Consider the following 21169-nt stretch of genomic DNA (forward strand, 5'->3'; position numbering starts at 1 on the left):
AGTCTACCTGTTAGGGTGTGGTGTCTACCTGTGTTATTCAGTCTACCTGTTAGGGTGTGGTGTCTACCTGTGTTATTCAGTCTACCTGTTAGGGTGTGGTGTCTACCTGTGTTATTCAGTCTACCTGTTAGGGTGTGGTGTCTACCTGTGTTATTCAGTCTACCTGTTAGGGTGTGGTGTCTACCTGTGTTATTCAGTCTACCTGTTAGGGTGTGGTGTCTACCTGTGTTATTCAGGCTATCTGTTAGGGTGTGGTGTCTACCTGTGTTATTCAGGCTATCTGTTAGGGTGTGGTCCCCTGGCTTGTATACTATTCAGTCTACCTGTTAGGGTGTGGTCCCCTGGCTTGTATACTATTCAGTCTACCTGTTAGGGTGTGGTCCCCTGGCTTGTATACTATTCAGTCTACCTGTTAGGGTGTGGTCCCCTGGCTTGTATACTATTCAGTCTACCTGTTAGGGTGTGGTCCCCTGGCTTGTATACTATTCAGTCTACCTGTTAGGGTGTGGTCCCCTGGCTTGTATACTATTCAGTCTACCTGTTAGGGTGTGGTCCCCTGGCTTGTATACTATTCAGTCTACCTGTTAGGGTGTGGTCCCCTGGCTTGTATACTATTCAGTCTACCTGTTAGGGTGTGGTGTCTACCTGTGTTATTCAAATCAAATCAAGTTTATTTTATATAGCCCTTCGTACATCAGCTAATATCTCGAAGTGCTGTACAGAAACCCAGCCTAAAACCCCAAACAGCAAGCAATGCAGGTGTAGAAGCACGGTGGCTAGGAAAAACTCCCTAGAAAGGCCAAAACCTAGGAAGAAACCTAGAGAGGAACCAGGCTATGAGGGGTGGCCAGTCCTCTTCTGGCTGTGCCGGGTGGAGATTATAACAGAACATGGCCAAGATGTTCTGTGACAAGTGACAAGCATGGTCAAATAATAATCAGGAATAAATGTCAGTTGGCTTTTCATAGCCGATCATTAAGAGTTGAAAACAGCAGGTCTGGGACAGGTAGGGGTTCCATAACCGCAGGCAGAACAGTTGAAACTGGAATAGCAGCAAGGCCAGGTGGACTGGGGACAGCAAGGAGTCATCATGCCCGGTAGTCCTGACGTATGGTCCTAGGGCTCAGGTCCTCCGAGAGAGAGAAAGAAAGAGAGAAGGAGAGAATTAGAGAGAGCCAAGATTTTCAAAATGTTCATAAATGACAAGCATGGTCAAATAATAATCAGGAATAAATGTCAGTTGGCTTTTCATAGCCGATCATTAAGAGTTGAAAGCAGCAGGTCTATTCAGTCTACCTGTTAGGGTGTGGTGTCTACCTGTGTTATTCAGTCTACCTGTTAGGGTGTGGTCCCTGGCTTGTATACTATTCAGTCTACCTGTTAGGGGGTGGTCCCTGGCTTGTATACTATTCAGTCTACCTGTTAGGGTGTGGTCCCTGGCTTGTATACTATTCAGTCTACCTGTTAGGGTGTGGTCCCTGGCTTGTATACTATTCAGTCTACCTGTTAGGGTGTGGTCCCTGGCTTGTATACTATTCAGTCTACCTGTTAGGGTGTGGTCCCTGGCTTGTATACTATTCAGTCTACCTGTTAGGGTGTGGTCCCTGGCTTGTATACTATTCAGTCTACCTGTTAGGGTGTGGTCCCTGGCTTGTATACTATTCAGTCTACCTGTTAGGGTGTGGTCCCTGGCTTGTATACTATTCAGTCTACCTGTTAGGGTGTGGTCCCTGGCTTGTATACTATTCAGTCTACCTGTTAGGGTGTGGTCCCTGGCTTGTATACTATTCAGTCTACCTGTTAGGGTGTGGTCCCTGGCTTGTATACTATTCAGTCTACCTGTTAGGGTGTGGTCCCTGGCTTGTATACTATTCAGTCTACCTGTTAGGGTGTGGTCCCTGGCTTGTATACTATTCAGTCTACCTGTTAGGGTGTGGTCCCTGGCTTGTATACTATTCAGTCTACCTGTTAGGGTGTGGTCCCTGGCTTGTATACTATTCAGTCTACCTGTTAGGGTGTGGTCCCTGGCTTGTATACTATTCAGTCTACCTGTTAGGGGGTGGTGTCTACCTGTTAGGGGGTGGTCCCTGGCTTGTATACTATTCAGTCTACCTGTTAGGGTGTGGTCCCTGGCTTGTATACTATTCAGTCTACCTGTTAGGGGGTGGTGTCTACCTGTTAGGGGGTGGTCCCTGGCTTGTATACTATTCAGTCTACCTGTTAGGGGGTGGTGTCTACCTGTTAGGGGGTGGTCCCTGGCTTGTATACTATTCAGTCTACCTGTTAGGGGGTGGTGTCTACCTGTTAGGGGGTGGTGTCTACCTGTAATTATGCAATCTTAAGGTTCTATGACTTCTGCTGTCATTTTTTTTAAATTCCAAATGATTTTTATTTGAATGTCTATTTCAGACTTTAACATCAATAACGGAGGGTGTAACATTCATAGCGGGTGTGTGGGGATCACCTTCCTAGGTCTAATCGTGAGGAACAGTTAATTTTGTCATGAGTAATGGTATCACGTTCTTAAGAGGGTCAGGACCAGTCTTCTCCTTCTGGTGTAATCATCATTCTGTTCTGTTGTCTAGGCGATGGTGGCGTGTTACCCAGGCAACGGGACCGGATACGTACGCCATGTGGACAACCCGAACGGAGACGGGCGATGTGTCACCTGTATATACTACCTGAATAAAGACTGGGACACCAAGGTATGTTACTGTCTACAGTTATCCTGATATGAACCCTCTAGCACAGAGATACCAAGGTATTAAATATTACTGTCTACAGTTATCCTGATATGAACCCTCTAGCACAGAGACTGAGATACCAAGGTATTAAATATTACTGTCTACAGTTATCCTGATATGAACCCTCTAGCACAGAGACTGAGATACCAAGGTATTAAATATTACTATCTACAGTTATCCTGATATGAACCCTCTAGCACAGAGACTGGGATACCAAGGTATTAAATATTACTGTCTACAGAGACTGGGATACCAAGGTATTAAATATTACTGTCTACAGAGACTGGGATACCAAGGTATTAAATATTACTGTCTACAGTTATCCTGATATGAACCCTCTAGCACAGAGACTGAGATACCAAGGTATTAAATATTACTGTCTACAGTTATCCTGATATGAACCCTTTAGCACAGAGACTGAGATACCAAGGTATTAAATATTACTGTCTACAGTTATCCTGATATGAACCCTCTAGCACAGAGACTGGGATACCAAGGTATTAAATATTACTGTCTACAGTTATCCTGATATGAACCCTCTAGCATGGAGACTGGGATACCAAGGTATTAAATATTACTGTCTACAGTTATCCTGATATGAACCCTCTAGCACAGAGACTGAGATACCAAGGTATTAAATATTACTGTCTCCAGTTATCCTGATATGAACCCTCTAGCACAGAGACTGAGATACCAAGGTATTAAATATTACTGTCTACAGTTATCCTGATATGAACCCTCTAGCACAGAGACTGGGATACCAAGGTATTAAATATTACTGTCTACAGTTATCCTGATATGAACCCTCTAGCACAGAGACTGGGATACCAAGGTATTAATAATTACTGTCTACAGTTATCCTGATATGAACCCTCTAGCACAGAGACTGGGATACCAAGGTATTAAATATTACTGTCTACAGTTATCCTGATATGAACCCTCTAGCACAGAGACTGGGATACCAAGGTATTAAATATTACTGTCTACAGTTATCCTGATATGAACCCTCTAGCACAGAGACTGGGATACCAAGGTATTAAATATTACTGTCTACAGTTATCCTGATATGAACCCTTTAGCACAGAGACTGAGATACCAAGGTATTAAATATTACTGTCTCCAGTTATCCTGATATGAACCCTCTAGCATGGAGACTGGGATACCAAGGTATTAAATATTACTGTCTACAGTTATCCTGATATGAACCCTCTAGCATGGAGACTGTGATACCAAGGTATTAAATATTACTGTCTCCAGAGGGTGAGATACCAAGGTATTAAATATTACTGTCTACAGTTATCCTGATATGAACCCTCTAGCACAGAGACTGGGATACCAAGGTATTAAATATTACTGTCTACAGAGACTGAGATACCAAGGTATTAAATATTACTGTCTACAGTTATCCTGATATGAACCCTCTAGCACAGAGACTGAGATACCAAGGTATTAAATATTACTGTCTACAGTTATCCTGATATGAACCCTCTAGCATGGAGACTGGGATACCAAGGTATTAAATATTACTGTCTACAGTTATCCTGATATGAACCCTCTAGCACAGAGACTGGGATACCAAGGTATTAAATATTACTGTCTACAGTTATCCTGATATGAACCCTCTAGCACAGAGACTGAGATACCAAGGTATTAAATATTACTGTCTACAGTTATCCTGATATGAACCCTCTAGCACAGAGACTGGGATACCAAGGTATTAAATATTACTGTCTACAGTTATCCTGATATGAACCCTCTAGCATAGAGACTGAGATACCAAGGTATTAAATATTACTGTCTACAGTTATCCTGATATGAACCCTCTAGCACAGAGACTGGGATACCAAGGTATTAAATATTACTGTCTACAGTTATCCTGATATGAACCCTCTAGCATAGAGACTGAGATACCAAGGTATTAAATATTACTGTCTACAGAGACTGAGATGCCAAGGTATTAAATATTACTGTCTACAGTTATCCTGATATGAACCCTCTAGCACAGAGGTACAAGATCCTTTGGGTTTGACCAGAGCCAAGTAGGGAATAGTTCTCACTAACCTTATGGCGAATGCTAAAATGTTCCCTTCATGTATGTTAGGACACATGCCTGGCATCCTGAATGGGACTGTCTAGTGTTTCTGGGTCTTTAGTTTGTAGTCTGTGGTGTTTCTGGGTCTTTAGTTTGTAGTCTGTGATGTTTCTGGATCTTTAGTTTGTAGTCTGTGTTGTCTGGTGTTTCTGGGTCTCTAGTTTGTAGTCTGTGGTGTCTGGTGTTTCTGGGTCTCTAGTTTATAGTCTGTGGTGTCTGGTGTTTCTGGGTCTCTAGTTTGTAGTCTGTGGTGTTTCTGGATCTATAGTTTATAGTCTGTGGTGTCTGGTGTTTCTGGGTCTCTAGTTTGTAGTCTGTGGTGTCTGGTGTTTCTGGGTCTCTAGTTTGTAGTCTGTGGTGTCTGGTGTTTCTGGGTCTCTAGTTTGTAGTCTGTGGTGTCTGGTGTTTCTGGGTCTCTAGTTTGTAGTCTGTGGTGTCTGGTGTTTCTGGGTCTCTAGTTTATAGTCTGTGGTGTCTGGTGTTTCTGGGTCTCTAGTTTGTAGTCTGTGGTGTCTGGTGTTTCTGGGTCTCTAGTTTGTAGTCTGTGGTGTCTGGTGTTTCTGGGTCTCTAGTTTGTAGTCTGTGGTGTCTGGTGTTTCTGGGTCTCTAGTTTATAGTCTGTTGTGTCTGGTGTTTCTGGGTCTCTAGTTTGTAGTCTGTGGTGTCTGGTGTTTCTGGGTCTCTAGTTTGTAGTCTGTGGTGTCTGGTGTTTCTGGGTCTCTAGTTTATAGTCTGTGGTGTCTGGTGTTTCTGGGTCTCTAGTTTGTAGTCTGTGGTGTCTGGTGTTTCTGGGTCTCTAGTTTGTAGTCTGTGGTGTCTGGTGTTTCTTGGTCTCTAGTTTGTAGTCTGTGGTGTTTCTGGATCTATAGTTTGTAGTCTGTGTTGTCTGGTGTTTCTGGGTCTCTAGTTTGTAGTCTGTGGTGTCTGGTGTTTCTGGGTCTCTAGTTTGTAGTCTGTGGTGTTTCTGGATCTATAGTTTGTAGTCTGTGGTGTCTGGTGTTTCTGGGTCTCTAGTTTATAGTCTGTGGTGTCTGGTGTTTCTGGGTCTCTAGTTTATAGTCTGTGGTGTCTGGTGTTTCTGGGTCTCTAGTTTGTAGTCTGTGGTGTCTGGTGTTTCTGGGTCTCTAGTTTATAGTCTGTGGTGTCTGGTGTTTCTGGGTCTCTAGTTTATAGTCTGTGGTGTCTGGTGTTTCTGGGTCTCTAGTTTATAGTCTGTGGTGTCTGGTGTTTATTGATCTCTCGATGTGTGAAGAGAGCAGCCTATCATATCGTAGAATTAACATGTGTGTAGAGAGCAGCCTATCATAGCGTAGTATTTTACATGTGTGTAGAGAGCAGCCTATCATAGCGTAGTATTTTACATGTGTGTAGAGAGCAGCCTATCATATCGTAGTATTTTACATGTGTGTAGAGAGCAGCCTATCATATCGTAGTATTTTACATGTGTGTAGAGAGCAGCCTATCATATCGTAGTATTTTACATGTGTGTAGAGAGCAGCCTATCATATCGTAGTATTTTACATGTGTGTAGAGAGCAGCCTATCATATCGCAGTATTAACATGCGTGTAGAGAGCAGCCTATCATATCGCAGTATTAACATGCGTGTAGAGAGCAGCCTATCATATCGTAGTATTTTACATGTGTGTAGAGAGCAGCCTATCATATCGTAGTATTAACATGCGTGTAGAGAGCAGCCTATCATATCGTAGTATTTTACATGTGTGTAGAGAACAGCCTATCATATCGTAGTATTTTACATGTGTGTAGAGAACAGCCTATCATATCGTAGTATTAACATGTGTGTATGTAACAGTATAACTTTAAACCGTCCCCTCGCCCCGACACGGGCGCGAACCAGGGACCCTCTGCACACATCAACAACTGACACCCACGAAGCGTCGTTACCCATCGCTCCACAAAAGCCGCGGCCCTTGCAGAGCAAGGGGAAACCCTAGTTCAGGTCTCAGAGCAAGTGACGTAACCGATTGAAATGCTATTAGCGCGTACCCGCTAACTAGCTAGCCATTTCACATCCGTTACATGTAGAGAGCAGCCTATCATAGCGTAGTATTAACATGTGTGTAGAGAACAGCCTATCATATCGTAGTATTTTACATGTGTGTAGAGAGCAGCCTATCATATCGTAGTATTTTACATGTGTGTAGAGAACAGCCTATCATATCGTAGTATTTTACATGTTTGGAGAGAACAGCCTATCATATCGTAGTATTTTACATGTGTGTAGAGAACAGCCTATCATATCGTAGTATTTTACATGTGTGTAGAGAGCAGCCTATCATATCGTAGTATTTTACATGTGTGTAGAGAGCAGCCTATCATATCGTAGTATTTTACATGTTTGGAGAGAGCAGCCTATCATATCGTAGTATTTTACATGTGTGTAGAGAGCAGCCTATCATATCGTAGTATTGACATGCGTGTAGAGAGCAGCCTATCATATCGTAGTATTTTACATGTGTGTAGAGAGCAGCCTATCATATCGTAGTATTAACATGCGTGTAGAGAACAGCCTATCATATCGTAGTATTTTACATGTGTGTAGAGAGCAGCCTATCATATCGTAGTATTGACATGCGTGTAGAGAGCAGCCTATCATATCGTAGTATTTTACATGTGTGTAGAGAGCAGCCTATCATATCGTAGTATTTTACATGCGTGTAGAGAGCAGCCTATCATATCGTAGTATTAACATGCGTGTAGAGAACAGCCTATCATATCGTAGTATTTTACATGTGTGTAGAGAGCAGCCTATCATATCGTAGTATTTTACATGCGTGTAGAGAGCAGCCTATCATATCGTAGTATTTTACATGTGTGTAGAGAGCAGCCTATCATATCGTAGTATTTTACATGTGTGTAGAGAGCAGCCTATCATATCGTAGTATTTTACATGTGTGTAGAGAGCAGCCTATCATATCGTAGTATTTTACATGTGTGTAGAGAGCAGCCTATCATATCGTAGTATTGACATGTGTGTAGAGAGCAGCCTATCATATCGTAGTATTTTACATGTGTGTAGAGATCAGCCTATCATATCGTAGTATTTTACATGCGTGTAGAGAACAGCCTATCATATCGTAGTATTTTACATGTGTGTAGAGAGCAGCCTATCATATCGTAGTATTTTACATGCGTGTAGAGAACAGCCTATCATATCGTAGTATTTTACATGTGTGTAGAGAGCAGCCTATCATATCGTAGTATTTTACATGTGTGTAGAGAGCAGCCTATCATATCGTAGTATTTTACATGTGTGTAGAGAGCAGCCTATCATATCGTAGTATTTTACATGTGTGTAGAGAGCAGCCTATCATATCGTAGTATTGACATGTGTGTAGAGAGCAGCCTATCATATCGTAGTATTTTACATGTGTGGAGAGAGCAGCCTATCATATCGTAGTATTGACATGTGTGTAGAGAGCAGCCTATCATATCGTAGTATTTTACATGTGTGTAGAGAGCAGCCTATCATATCGTAGTATTTTACATGCGTGTAGAGAGCAGCCTATCATATCGTAGTATTTTACATGTGTGTAGAGAGCAGCCTATCATATCGTAGTATTTTACATGCGTGTAGAGAGCAGCCTATCATATCGTAGTATTTTACATGTGTGTAGAGAGCAGCCTATCATATCGTAGTATTGACATGCGTGTAGAGAGCAGCCTATCATATCGTAGTATTGACATGCGTGTAGAGAGCAGCCTATCATATCGTAGTATTTTACATGTGTGTAGAGAGCAGCCTATCATATCGTAGTATTTTACATGTGTGTAGAGAGCAGCCTATCATATCGTAGTATTTTACATGCGTGTAGAGAACAGCCTATCATATCGTAGTATTAACATGCGTGTAGAGAACAGCCTATCATATCGTAGTATTTTACATGCGTGTAGAGAACAGCCTATCATATCGTAGTATTAACATGCGTGTAGAGAACAGCCTATCATATCGTAGTATTTTACATGTGTGTAGAGAGCAGCCTATCATATCGTAGTATTTTACATGTGTGTAGAGAGCAGCCTATCATATCGTAGTATTTTACATGCGTGTAGAGAACAGCCTATCATATCGTAGTATTTTACATGCGTGTAGAGAACAGCCTATCATATCGTAGTATTTTACATGCGTGTAGAGAGCAGCCTATCATATCGTAGTATTTTACATGCGTGTAGAGAGCAGCCTATCATATCGTAGTATTTTACATGCGTGTAGAGAACAGCCTATCATATCGTAGTATTTTACATGCGTGTAGAGAGCAGCCTATCATATCGTAGTATTTTACATGCGTGTAGAGAACAGCCTATCATATCGTAGTATTTTACATGTGTGTAGAGAGCAGCCTATCATATCGTAGTATTTTACATGTGTGTAGAGAGCAGCCTATCATATCGTAGTATTGACATGCGTGTAGAGAACAGCCTATCATATCGTAGTATTTTACATGCGTGTAGAGAGCAGCCTATCATATCGTAGTATTTTACATGTGTGTCGAGAGCAGCCTATCATATCGTAGTATTTTACATGTGTGGAGAGAGCAGCCTATCATATCGTAGATGTGAAAGGTTGACTCCGAGTCTCCGGATTCGTTTATCCAAAAGAACTCTTTTCCTGTTAGATTCTTCTTCTGATTGCTCAGCAGGAAAGACCGTTCCCACGCCGCTTCCTATCCACAGCTCTCCTCCCTTAACCCTCCTCCACTTAAATGTCCCAAATGGCACCCTATTCCCTAGACTGTCACTTCTTGGTCAACAGTAGTTCATACTTAAGGCACAAGGGAGCCATTTGGAACACAGAAGGTGGAACGGTCCTTTTCTTCTCTTTTCTAGTTCCATGTTTGTAACTGATTCAGACATATGTCCTTTAAATGGCCTTGTCATCCTTTCAAACAGTTGATGTTCTCAGTGCTGCTATGATCTGTCTGTTGACCTTGTAGTCAAACCCATTTCTTTCTTAAATAGCTATAGCAGAGTACTAAATATGTCGTTCTATTGTTGTGGTCTGTTCTCACATCTTTGGGTATATTATTTTGTTCTGTTCTAGGAACATGGGAATATTCTGATTGATTAATATGTTCTAGGAACATGGGAATATTCTGATTGATTAATATGTTCTAGGAACATGGGGATATTCTGATTGATTGATATGTTCTAGGAACATGGGGATATTCTGATTGATTGATTGATATGTTCTAGGAACATGGGGATATTCTGATTGATTGATTGATATGTTCTAGGAACATGGGGATATTCTGATTGATTGATTGATATGTTCTAGGAACATGGGGATATTCTGATTGATTGTTCTGTTCTAGGAACATGGGAATATTCTGATTGATTAATATGTTCTAGGAACATGGGAATATTCTGATTGATTAATATGTTCTAGGAACATGGGGATATTCTGATTGATTGATATGTTCTAGGAACATGGGGATATTCTGATTGATTGATTGATATGTTCTAGGAACATGGGGATATTCTGATTGATTGATTGATATGTTCTAGGAACATGGGGATATTCTGATTGATTGATTGATATGTTCTAGGAACATGGGGATATTCTGATTGATTGTTCTGTTCTAGGAACATGGGGATATTCTGATTGATTGATTGATTGATATGTTCTAGGAACATGGGGATATTCTGATTGATTGATTAATATGTTCTAGGAACATGGGGATATTCTGATTGATTGATTGATATGTTCTAGGAACATGGGGATATTCTGATTGATTGATTAATATGTTCTAGGAACATGGGGATATTCTGATTGATTGATTGATATGTTCTAGGAACATGGGGATATTCTGATTGATTGATTAATATGTTCTAGGAACATGGGAATATTCTGATTGATTGATTAATATGTTCTAGGAACATGGGGATATTCTGATTGATTGATTGATTGATTAATATGTTCTAGGAACATGGGGATATTCTGATTGATTGATTGATTGATTAATATGTTCTAGGAACATGGGGATATTCTGATAGATTGATTGATATGTTCTAGGAACATGGGGATATTCTGATTGATTAATATGTTCTAGGAACATGGGGATATTCTGATTGATTGATTAATATGTTCTAGGAACATGGGGATATTCTGATTGATTGATTGATTAATATGTTCTAGGAACATGGGGATATTCTGATAGATTGATTGATATGTTCTAGGAACATGGGGATATTCTGATTGATTAATATGTTCTAGGAACATGGGGATATTCTGATTGATTGATTAATATGTTCTAGGAACATGGGGATATTCTGATTGATTGATTAATATGTTCTAGGAACATGGGGATATTCTGATTGATTGATTAATATGTTCTAGGAACATGGGGATATTCTGATTGATTGATTAATATGTTCTAGGAACATGGGAATATTCTGATTGATTAATATGTTCTAGGAACATGGGGATATTCTGATTGATTGATTAATATGTTCTAGGAACATGGGGATATTCTGATAGATTGATTAATATGTTCTAGGAACATGGGGATATTCTGATAGATTGATTAATATGTTCTAGGAACATGGGGATATTCTGATTGATTAATATGTTCTAGGAACATGGGGATATTCTGATTGATTAATATGTTCTAGGAACATGGGGATATTCTGATTGATTAATATGTTCTAGGAACATGGGGATATTCTGATTGATTGATTAATATGTTCTAGGAACATGGGGATATTCTGATTGATTAATATGTTCTAGGAACATGGGGATATTCTGATTGATTAATATGTTCTAGGAACATGGGGATATTCTGATTGATTGATTAATATGTTCTAGGAACATGGGGATATTCTGATTGATTGATTAATATGTTCTAGGAACATGGGGATATTCTGATTGATTAATATGTTCTAGGAACATGGGGATATTCTGATAGATTGATATGTTCTAGGAACATGGGGATATTCTGATAGATTGATTGATTAATATGTTCTAGGAACATGGGGATATTCTGATAGATTGATATGTTCTAGGAACATGGGGATATTCTGATAGATTGATTGATATGTTCTAGGAACATGGGGATATTCTGATAGATTGATTAATATGTTCTAGGAACATGGGGATATTCTGATAGATTGATTAATATGTTCTAGGAACATGGGGATATTCTGATAGATTGATTAATATGTTCTAGGAACATGGGGATATTCTGATTGATTGATTAATATGTTCTAGGAACATGGGGGTGTTCTGATAGATTGATTAATATGTTCTAGGAACATGGGGATATTCTGATAGATTGATTAATATGTTCTAGGAACATGGGGATATTCTGATTGATTGATTAATATGTTCCAGGAACATGGGGATATTCTGATAGATTGATTAATATGTTCCAGGAACATGGGGATATTCTGATTGATTGATTAATATGTTCCAGGAACATGGGGATATTCTGATTGATTGATTAATATGTTCCAGGAACATGGGGATATTCTGATAGATTGATTAATATGTTCCAGGAACATGGGGATATTCTGATAGATTGATTAATATGTTCTAGGAACATGGGGATATTCTGATTGATTGATTAATATGTTCTAGGAACATGGGGATATTCTGATTGATTTGTTCTTCCAGGAACATGGGGGTGTTCTGCGTATCTTCCCAGAGGGTAAATCTCAGTTCGCCGACATCGAGCCTAAGTTTGACCGGTTGCTGTTTTTCTGGTCAGACAGACGGAACCCACACGAGGTCCAGCCCGCCCATGCTATCAGGTTAGTGCCTTACCTGGTCAAGTTAAACTGACTAAAATAACAACTTGGTCAGGTTAAACTGACTAAAATAACAACCTGGTCAAGTTAAACTGACTAAAATAACAACCTGGTCAGGTTAAACTGACTAAAATAACAACCTGGTCAAGTTAAACTGACTAAAATAACAACCTGGTCAGGTTAAACTGACTAAAATAACAACTTGGTCAGGTTAAACTGACTAAAATAACAACCTGGTCAGGTTAAACTGACTAAAATAACAACCTGGTCAGGTTAAACTGACTAAAATAACAACCTGGTCAGGTTAAACTGACTAAAATAACAACCTGGTCAGGTTAAACTGACTAAAATAACAACCTGGTCAGGTTAAACTGACTAAAATAATAACCTGGTCAGGTTAAACTGACTAAAATAACAACCTGGTCAGGTTAAACTGACTAAAATAATAACCTGGTCAGGTTAAACTGACTAAAATAATAACCTGGTCAGGTTAAACTGACTAAAATAATAACCTGGTCAGGTTAAACTGACTAAAATAACAACCTGGTCAGGTTAAACTGACTAAAATAACAACCTGGTCAGGTTAAACTGACTAAAATAACAACCTGGTCAGGTTAAACTGACTAAAATAACAACCTGGTCAGGTTAAACTGACTAAAATAACAACCTGGTCAGGTTAAACTGACTAAAATAATAACCTGGTCAGGTTAAACTGACTAAAATAATAACCTGGTCAGGTTAAACTGACTAAAATAATAACCTGGTCAGGTTAAACTGACTAAAATAACAACCTGGTCAGGTTAAACTGACTAAAATAACAACTTGGTCAGGTTAAACTGACTAAAATAACAACCTGGTCAAGTTAAACTGACTAAAATAACAACCTGGTCAGGTTAAACTGACTAAAATAACAACTTGGTCAGGTTAAACTGACTAAAATAACAACCTGGTCAGGTTAAACTGACTAAAATAACAACCTGGTCAGGTTAAACTGACTAAAATAACAACCTGGTCAGGTTAAACTGACTAAAATAACAACCTGGTCAGGTTAAACTGACTAAAATAACAACCTGGTCAGGTTAAACTGACTAAAATAATAACCTGGTCAGGTTAAACTGACTAAAATAACAACCTGGTCAGGTTAAACTGACTAAAATAATAACCTGGTCAGGTTAAACTGACTAAAATAATAACCTGGTCAGGTTAAACTGACTAAAATAATAACCTGGTCAGGTTAAACTGACTAAAATAACAACCTGGTCAGGTTAAACTGACTAAAATAACAACCTGGTCAGGTTAAACTGACTAAAATAACAACCTGGTCAGGTTAAACTGACTAAAATAACAACCTGGTCAGGTTAAACTGACTAAAATAACAACCTGGTCAGGTTAAACTGACTAAAATAACAACCTGGTCAGGTTAAACTGACTAAAATAATAACCTGGTCAGGTTAAACTGACTAAAATAACAACCTGGTCAGGTTAAACTGACTAAAATAACAACCTGGTCAGGTTAAACTGACTAAAATAATAACCTGGTCAGGTTAAACTGACTAAAATAATAACCTGGTCAGGTTAAACTGACTAAAATAACAACCTGGTCAGGTTAAACTGACTAAAATAATAACCTGGTCAGGTTAAACTGACTAAAATAATAACCTGGTCAGGTTAAACTGACTAAAATAACAACCTGGTCAGGTTAAACTGACTAAAATAACAACCTGGTCAGGTTAAACTGACTAAAATAATAACCTGGTCAGGTTAAACTGACTAAAATAACAACCTGGTCAGGTTAAACTGACTAAAATAACAACCTGGTCAGGTTAAACTGACTAAAATAATAACCTGGTCAGGTTAAACTGACTAAAATAACAACCTGGTCAGGTTAAACTGACTAAAATAATAACCTGGTCAGGTTAAACTGACTAAAATAACAACCTGGTCAGGTTAAACTGACTAAAATAATAACCTGGTCAAGTTAAACTGACTAAAATAACAACCTGGTCAGGTTAAACTGACTAAAATAACAACCTGGTCAGGTTAAACTGACTAAAATAACAACCTGGTCAGGTTAAACTGACTAAAATAATAACCTGGTCAGGTTAAACTGACTAAAATAATAACCTGGTCAGGTTAAACTGACTAAAATAACAACCTGGTCAGGTTAAACTGACTAAAATAACAACCTGGTCAGGTTAAACTGACTAAAATAACAACCTGGTCAGGTTAAACTGACTAAAATAACAACCTGGTCAGGTTAAACTGACTAAAATAACAACTTGGTCAGGTTAACCGTATTAATTAAACCTCTACAGGATCAGTGGGCCACCGTGGGATTTGGGTCATTTTAGGCAATTTTTTTTAAAAAGGGGCCGATTCTTAAGAGGCTTTTAATAAAATAACAACCTGGGCAGCGACTTACAACCACTGTCCTTTAACCTGTCCAGAACAGAAACCCTCAATCCTCCTTATAACACACCTTTATAACACACCTTATAACACACCTTATAACACACCTTTAACACACCTTTATAACTGATCTTATAACACACCTTTATAACACACCTTTATAACTGATCTTATAACACACGCTCAACCCTCAGCCACCCTCAACTCGCAAACAGCTTATAACACACCCTCACCTGTATAACCTATATCACCTGTCTCACCTGTATCACCTGTCTCACCTGTCCAGAACTTGGTCTGTTATCTCTGGTGTCTCCCTCCCAGAGATGTCAATTCTGCCCTCTTCTTCTCTCTCCAGGTATGCCATCACAGTGTGGTATTTTGATGCTGATGAACGAGCCAGGGCTAAAGAGAAATACTTAACAGGTAAACCTTTTACTATGAGGATATCACTGTATGTACCGTAAAACTTTAATTAATTGCCCAGGCGTTTATTTACTTCAATGACTGAACACAATAGGCGCTTATTAGAGACAGGCTTCTATTTGAGCCAGGCGCTTATTAGAGACATGCTTCTATTTGAGCCAGGCGCTTATTTAGAGACAGGCTTCTATTTGAGCCAGGCTCTTATTAGAGACAGGCTTCTATTTGAGCCAGGCGCTTATTAGAGACAGGCTTCTATTTGAGACAGGCGCTTATTTAGAGACAGGCTTCTATTTGAGCCAGGCTCTTATTTAGAGACAGGCTTCTATTTGAGCCAGGCGCTTATTTAGAGACAGGCTTCTATTTGAGCCAGGCTTCTATTTCCTGAATGTACACAGCTTTTTCTCAATAAAATGTTGAAAAGACCAACACACTGTTTATTGTTCCCAGTATTAACATTATAATAACACATCTATCGCAGATCAGACTTACAAAGACTAGGCTGTCTATCGATACAGCCATGAATTTGATGTGGTGTTTTCTTTTTGGTGGCGCCATGGCAACGATGACAGAATTATTTTACAAATGTTTTTAATGCACATGACTGGAAATATAATAGTTGTGTCCATGGTAACCTGGTAAACAATTTATTTAGACCCGGTGTTTATTTGAAACAGCCGTTTATTGCTGAAATGTGTGCCGATGCCCAGCTTTTAAAAAGGACAGGCGGCTGTTTGAGACTCTGCTTTTAATTCAAGTTTTATGTTAAACACCTTTCCACAAACCTAGGAGAATCATCCCACTGTCAGTCTCTACTCTATGTCTGACTCTCTGTGTCTCTCTGTGTGTCTGTCTCTCTGTGTGTCTGTCTCTGTGTGTGTCTGTGTCTCTGTGTGTGTCTGTGTCTCTGTGTGTGTCTGTGTCTCTGTGTGTGTCTGTCTCTGTGTGTGTCTCTGTGTGTGTGTGCCTGTCTCTCTGTGTGTGTCTGTGTCTCTGTGTGTGTCTGTGTCTCTGTGTGTGTCTGTCTCTGTGTGTCTCTGTGTGTGTGTGCCTGTCTCTCTGTGTGTGTCTGTCTCTCTGTGTGTGTCTGTGTCTCTGTGTGTGTCTGTCTCTGTGTGTGTCTGTGTCTCTCTGTGTGTCTGTCTTTGTCTGTGTCTCTGTGTGTGTCTGTCTCTCTGTGTGTGTCTGTGTCTCTGTGTGTCTCTGTGTGTTTCCAGGAGCTGGAGAGAAAGGAGTGAAGGTGGAACTGAACAAACCATCAGACCTCAGCTAGTGGGAGAGGAGGAGAGAAGAGCGGAGGCGAAGAGAGAAGAGAGGAGGGGAGAGAGGAGGAGAGCAGAGGGGAGGGGAGAGAGGAGAGGGAGTAGAAGAGAGGAGAGGGGAGAGGAGACACCCCATCTACCAGCCAAGAAGTGCTATGGCCTGAGAGAGGGAGAGGCCTAAACCAAGAGAGACAGGGTGTGTGTGCATATGTGGCAGAACGACAGACTGCAAGAGAGCAAGAGAGAGAGGGAGGGTGTGTGGAAGATGATTTCTTGTTCTTCACGTTTTCTGGAGCTCTACGGGTAGACTGATTTCTCAACTGACCTTGAATGTCATGACGTCACAGTACTGCAAGGGGAGACTGTCCCTTCTCTGTTTGTGGCCCAAAGGGGACCCTATTTCCCACGTAGTGCACTAGTGACCAAAATAAATGCTCAATGGAGAATATCCATTGATATAGCTTTTTATTCCAGGACTAAGCTATGGGCCCTGGTCAAATGTAGTGCACTATGTAGGGAAAACGGTTCCATTTGGGACAAAGTCTGTGGCATTTTTGGTGAAGACAATGCTGAGATAAAAGAAGCTAACATTTAGAGAACGCTTTGAGCTTCAGGATCCAACCGACCCCTGAGAGACTGTCATTCTGTTGTCTTTTACCATGTTCTGGTATTGAGCTTCAGGAACCAACCGACCCCTGAGAGACTGTCATTCTGTTGTCTTTTACCATGTTCTGGCTTTGAGCTTCAGGAACCAACCGACCCCTGAGAGACTGTCATTCTGTTGTCTTTTACCATGTTCTGGCTTTGAGCTTCAGGAACCAACCGACCCCTGAGAGACTGTCATTCTGTTGTCTTTTACCATGTTCTGGTGTTGAGCTTCAGGATCCAACCGACCCCTGAGAGACTGTCATTCTGTTGTCTTTTACCATGTTCTGGTGTTGAGCTTCAGGATCCAACCGACCCCTGAGAGACTGTCATTCTGTTGACTTTTACCATGTTCTGGTATTGAGCTTCAGGATCCAACCGACCCCTGAGAGACTGTCATTCTGTTGTCTTTTACCATGTTCTGGTATTGAGCTTCAGGAACCAACCGACCCCTGAGAGACTGTCATTCTGTTGTCTTTTACCATGTTCTGGTATTGAGCTTCAGGATCCAACCGACCCCTGAGAGACTGTCATTCTGTTGTCTTTTACCATGTTCTGGTGTTGAGCTTCAGGAACCAACCGACCCCTGAGAGACTGTCATTCTGTTGTCTTTTACCATGTTCTGGTGTTGAGCTTCAGGATCCAACCGACCCCTGAGAGACTGTCATTCTGTTGTCTTTTACCATGTTCTGGTGTTGAGCTTCAGGAACCAACCGACCCCTGAGAGACTGTCATTCTGTTGTCTATTACCATGTTCTGGTGTTGAGCTTCAGGAACCAACCGACCCCTGAGAGACTGTCATTCTGTTGTCTTTTACCATGTTCTGGTATTGAGCTTCAGGAACCAACCGACCCCTGAGAGACTGTCATTATGTTGACTTTTACCATGTTCTGGTGTTGAGCTTCAGGATCCAACCGACCCCTGAGAGACTGTCATTCTGTTGTCTTTTACCATGTTCTGGTGTTGAGCTTCAGGATCCAACCGACCCCTGAGAGACTGTCATTCTGTTGTCTTTTACCATGTTCTGGTATTGAGCTTCAGAATCCAACCGACCCCTGAGAGACTGTCATTCTGTTGTCTATTACCATGTTCTGGTGTTGAGCTTCAGGAACCAACCGACCCCTGAGAGACTGTCATTCTGTTGTCTTTTACCATGTTCTGGCTTTGAGCTTCAGGAACCAACCGACCCCTGAGAGACTGTCATTCTGTTGTCTTTTACCATGTTCTGGCTTTGAGCTTCAGGATCCAACCGACCCCTGAGAGACTGTCATTCTGTTGTCTTTTACCATGTTCTGGTGTTGAGCTTCAGGAACCAACCGACCCCTGAGAGACTGTCATTCTGTTGTCTTTTACCATGTTCTGGTATTGAGCTTCAGGAACCAACCGACCCCTGAGAGACTGTCATTCTGTTGTCTTTTACCATGTTCTGGTTTTGTGGTTGACTCCTTAAAGGTACAGAGTCCATACTGATGAACTCTGAGTTAACCGTATTGCGAGTGCGTCTCGGTAGCAAGGCTTCTAATTGGGACAGCTAACTTAGTTTTAAAAGGTTTAAGCAGAGGGTTCGTTCAGAGTTTGTAAGTATGGACCCACAGTGTTTTGCATACACTTGTTGTGTTGATGCTGTTTATATGGAATAAGCTGTTTTAAGCTTTTTGTTCAATGAGCTTGTGGAGGTTTTTTAATAAAATGAGGAGAGGTCTCAATTAAAAAGGTTTTTGATAACATGAGGAGAGATCTCATTTTTAAAGGTTTTTGATAACATGAAGAGATCTAATTTTTAAATGTTTTTGATAACGTGAGGAGAGATCTCAATTAAAACGGTTTTTGATAACAGGAGGAGAGATCTCAATTAAAACGGTTTTTGATAACAGGAGGAGAGATCTCAATAAATTAAAAAAATTAAAACAGTATTTTTGTCTCATGTTTTATGTAGTCTTCAGTCACTGTGCTGCACAGTGAAGTGCCTATCTCCCATGCTGCTTCTCTCTCCCTCGTCTCTTGCTCTCGCTCTCTCCCTCTTCTCTCGCTCTCTCTCACTTCACTCGCTCTCTCCCTCTTCTCTCGATCTCTTCTCTCGCTCTCTTCTCTTGCTCTCTCCCTCTTCTCTCGCTCTCTTCTCTTGCTCTCTCCCTCTTCTCTCGATCTCTTCTCTCGCTCTCTCCCTCTTCTCTCGCTCTCTTCACTCGCTCTCTCCCTCTTCTCTCGCTCTCTTCACTCGCTCTCTCCCTCTTCTCTCGCTCTCTTCTCTCGCTCTCTCCCTCTTTCTCTTTTTTTCTTTTAATATGTAACAAATGATGCTTGGTTGATGATATACTGTACCTGTAGGAGTTCCTTTAGTTGTCCCGTTCTACCAACTACAGGTAGAATCAAGACTTGCGCTCACTGACTTTCTGGGAACATACTGTAGTCAGTTCCATCACAATCATGGAATGAAAGATGTCATTTGTTTAGAGGGATGAAAGGACGATTGCTTTTATGTGAACTAATCGAGTTCACCAATACCAACTAACAGTTTTAATGTAGTTTAATGTACTGAGGATAATAGCGGACGATATTGCCTCTCCTATTTGCCATATTTTAAATTTAAGCCTACTAGAAAGTGTGTCCCCTCAGGCCTGGAGGAAAGAAAAAGTAATTATGCTACCTGAGAATAGTAAAGCCCCCTTTACTGACTCGAATAGCCGACCAATCAGCCTGTTACCAACCCTTAGTATGGTGTTTGGGAAAAAATGGTGTTTGTAAACAAATTGACAAACTTTCAGCACGCTTATAGGGAAGGACATTCAACAAGCACAGCACTTACACACATTACTTATAGGGAAGGACATTCAACAAGCACAGCACTTACACAAATTACTTATAGGGAAGGACATTCAACAAGCACAGCACTTACACACATTACTTATAGGGAAGGACATTCAACAAGCACAGCACTTACACAAATTACTTATAGGGAAGGACATTCAACAAGCACAGCACTTACACAAATTACTTATAGGGAAGGACATTCAACAAGCACAGCACTTACACAAATTACTTATAGGGAAGGACATTCAACAAGCACAGCACTTACACAAATTACTTATAGGGAAGGACATTCAACAAGCACAGCACTTACACAAATTACTTATAGGGAAGGACATTCAACAAGCACAGCACTTACACACATTACTTATAGGGAAGGACATTCAACAAGCACAGCACTTACACAAATTACTTATAGGGAAGGACATTCAACAAGCACAGCACTTACACAAATTACTTATAGGGAAGGACATTCAACAAGCACAGCACTTACACACATTACTTATAGGGAAGGACATTCAACAAGCACAGCACTTACACAAATTACTTATAGGGAAGGACATTCAACAAGCACAGCACTTACACAAATTACTTATAGGGAAGGACATTCAACAAGCACAGCACTTACACAAATTACTTATAGGGAAGGACATTCAACAAGCATAGCACTTACACACATTACTTATAGGGAAGGACATTCAACAAGCACAGCACTTACACAAATTACTTATAGGGAAGGACATTCAACAAGCACAGCACTTACACAAATTACTTATAGGGAAGGACATTCAACAAGCACAGCACTTACACACATTACTTATAGGGAAGGACATTCAACAAGCACAGCACTTACACAAATTACTTCAGTGCGGCTTTTTTTTAACCTTTATTTAGCTATGCAAGTCAGTTTAAGAACAAATTCTTATTTACAATGACGGCCCACCCCGGCCAAACCCTAACCACGCTGCGCCCTCCTATGGGACTCCCATTCACGGACGGTTGTGATACAGCCTGGAATCGA

General features: G+C 40.6%; 1 protein-coding gene across 1 annotated transcript in view; it reads left to right on the top strand.

The window, feature by feature from the left end:
• The window catches only part of LOC120035354 (egl nine homolog 1-like), a 44556-nt gene extending 25303 nt beyond the window's left edge, over positions 1 to 19253 (top strand). The window contains exons 2-5 of the mRNA XM_038982128.1: positions 2586 to 2705; positions 12471 to 12607; positions 15369 to 15436; positions 16651 to 19253. Coding sequence (XP_038838056.1) covers positions 2586 to 2705; positions 12471 to 12607; positions 15369 to 15436; positions 16651 to 16706 — 381 coding nt within the window. The 3' untranslated portion in view covers positions 16707 to 19253. The remainder of the gene's footprint in view (positions 1 to 2585; positions 2706 to 12470; positions 12608 to 15368; positions 15437 to 16650) is intronic.
• The last annotated feature ends 1916 nt before the right edge of the window (positions 19254 to 21169 follow it).

This window comes from Salvelinus namaycush, unplaced genomic scaffold, assembly GCF_016432855.1.
Source record: "Salvelinus namaycush isolate Seneca unplaced genomic scaffold, SaNama_1.0 Scaffold1038, whole genome shotgun sequence".
In the NCBI taxonomy this organism is placed as follows: Eukaryota; Metazoa; Chordata; class Actinopteri; order Salmoniformes; family Salmonidae; genus Salvelinus; species Salvelinus namaycush.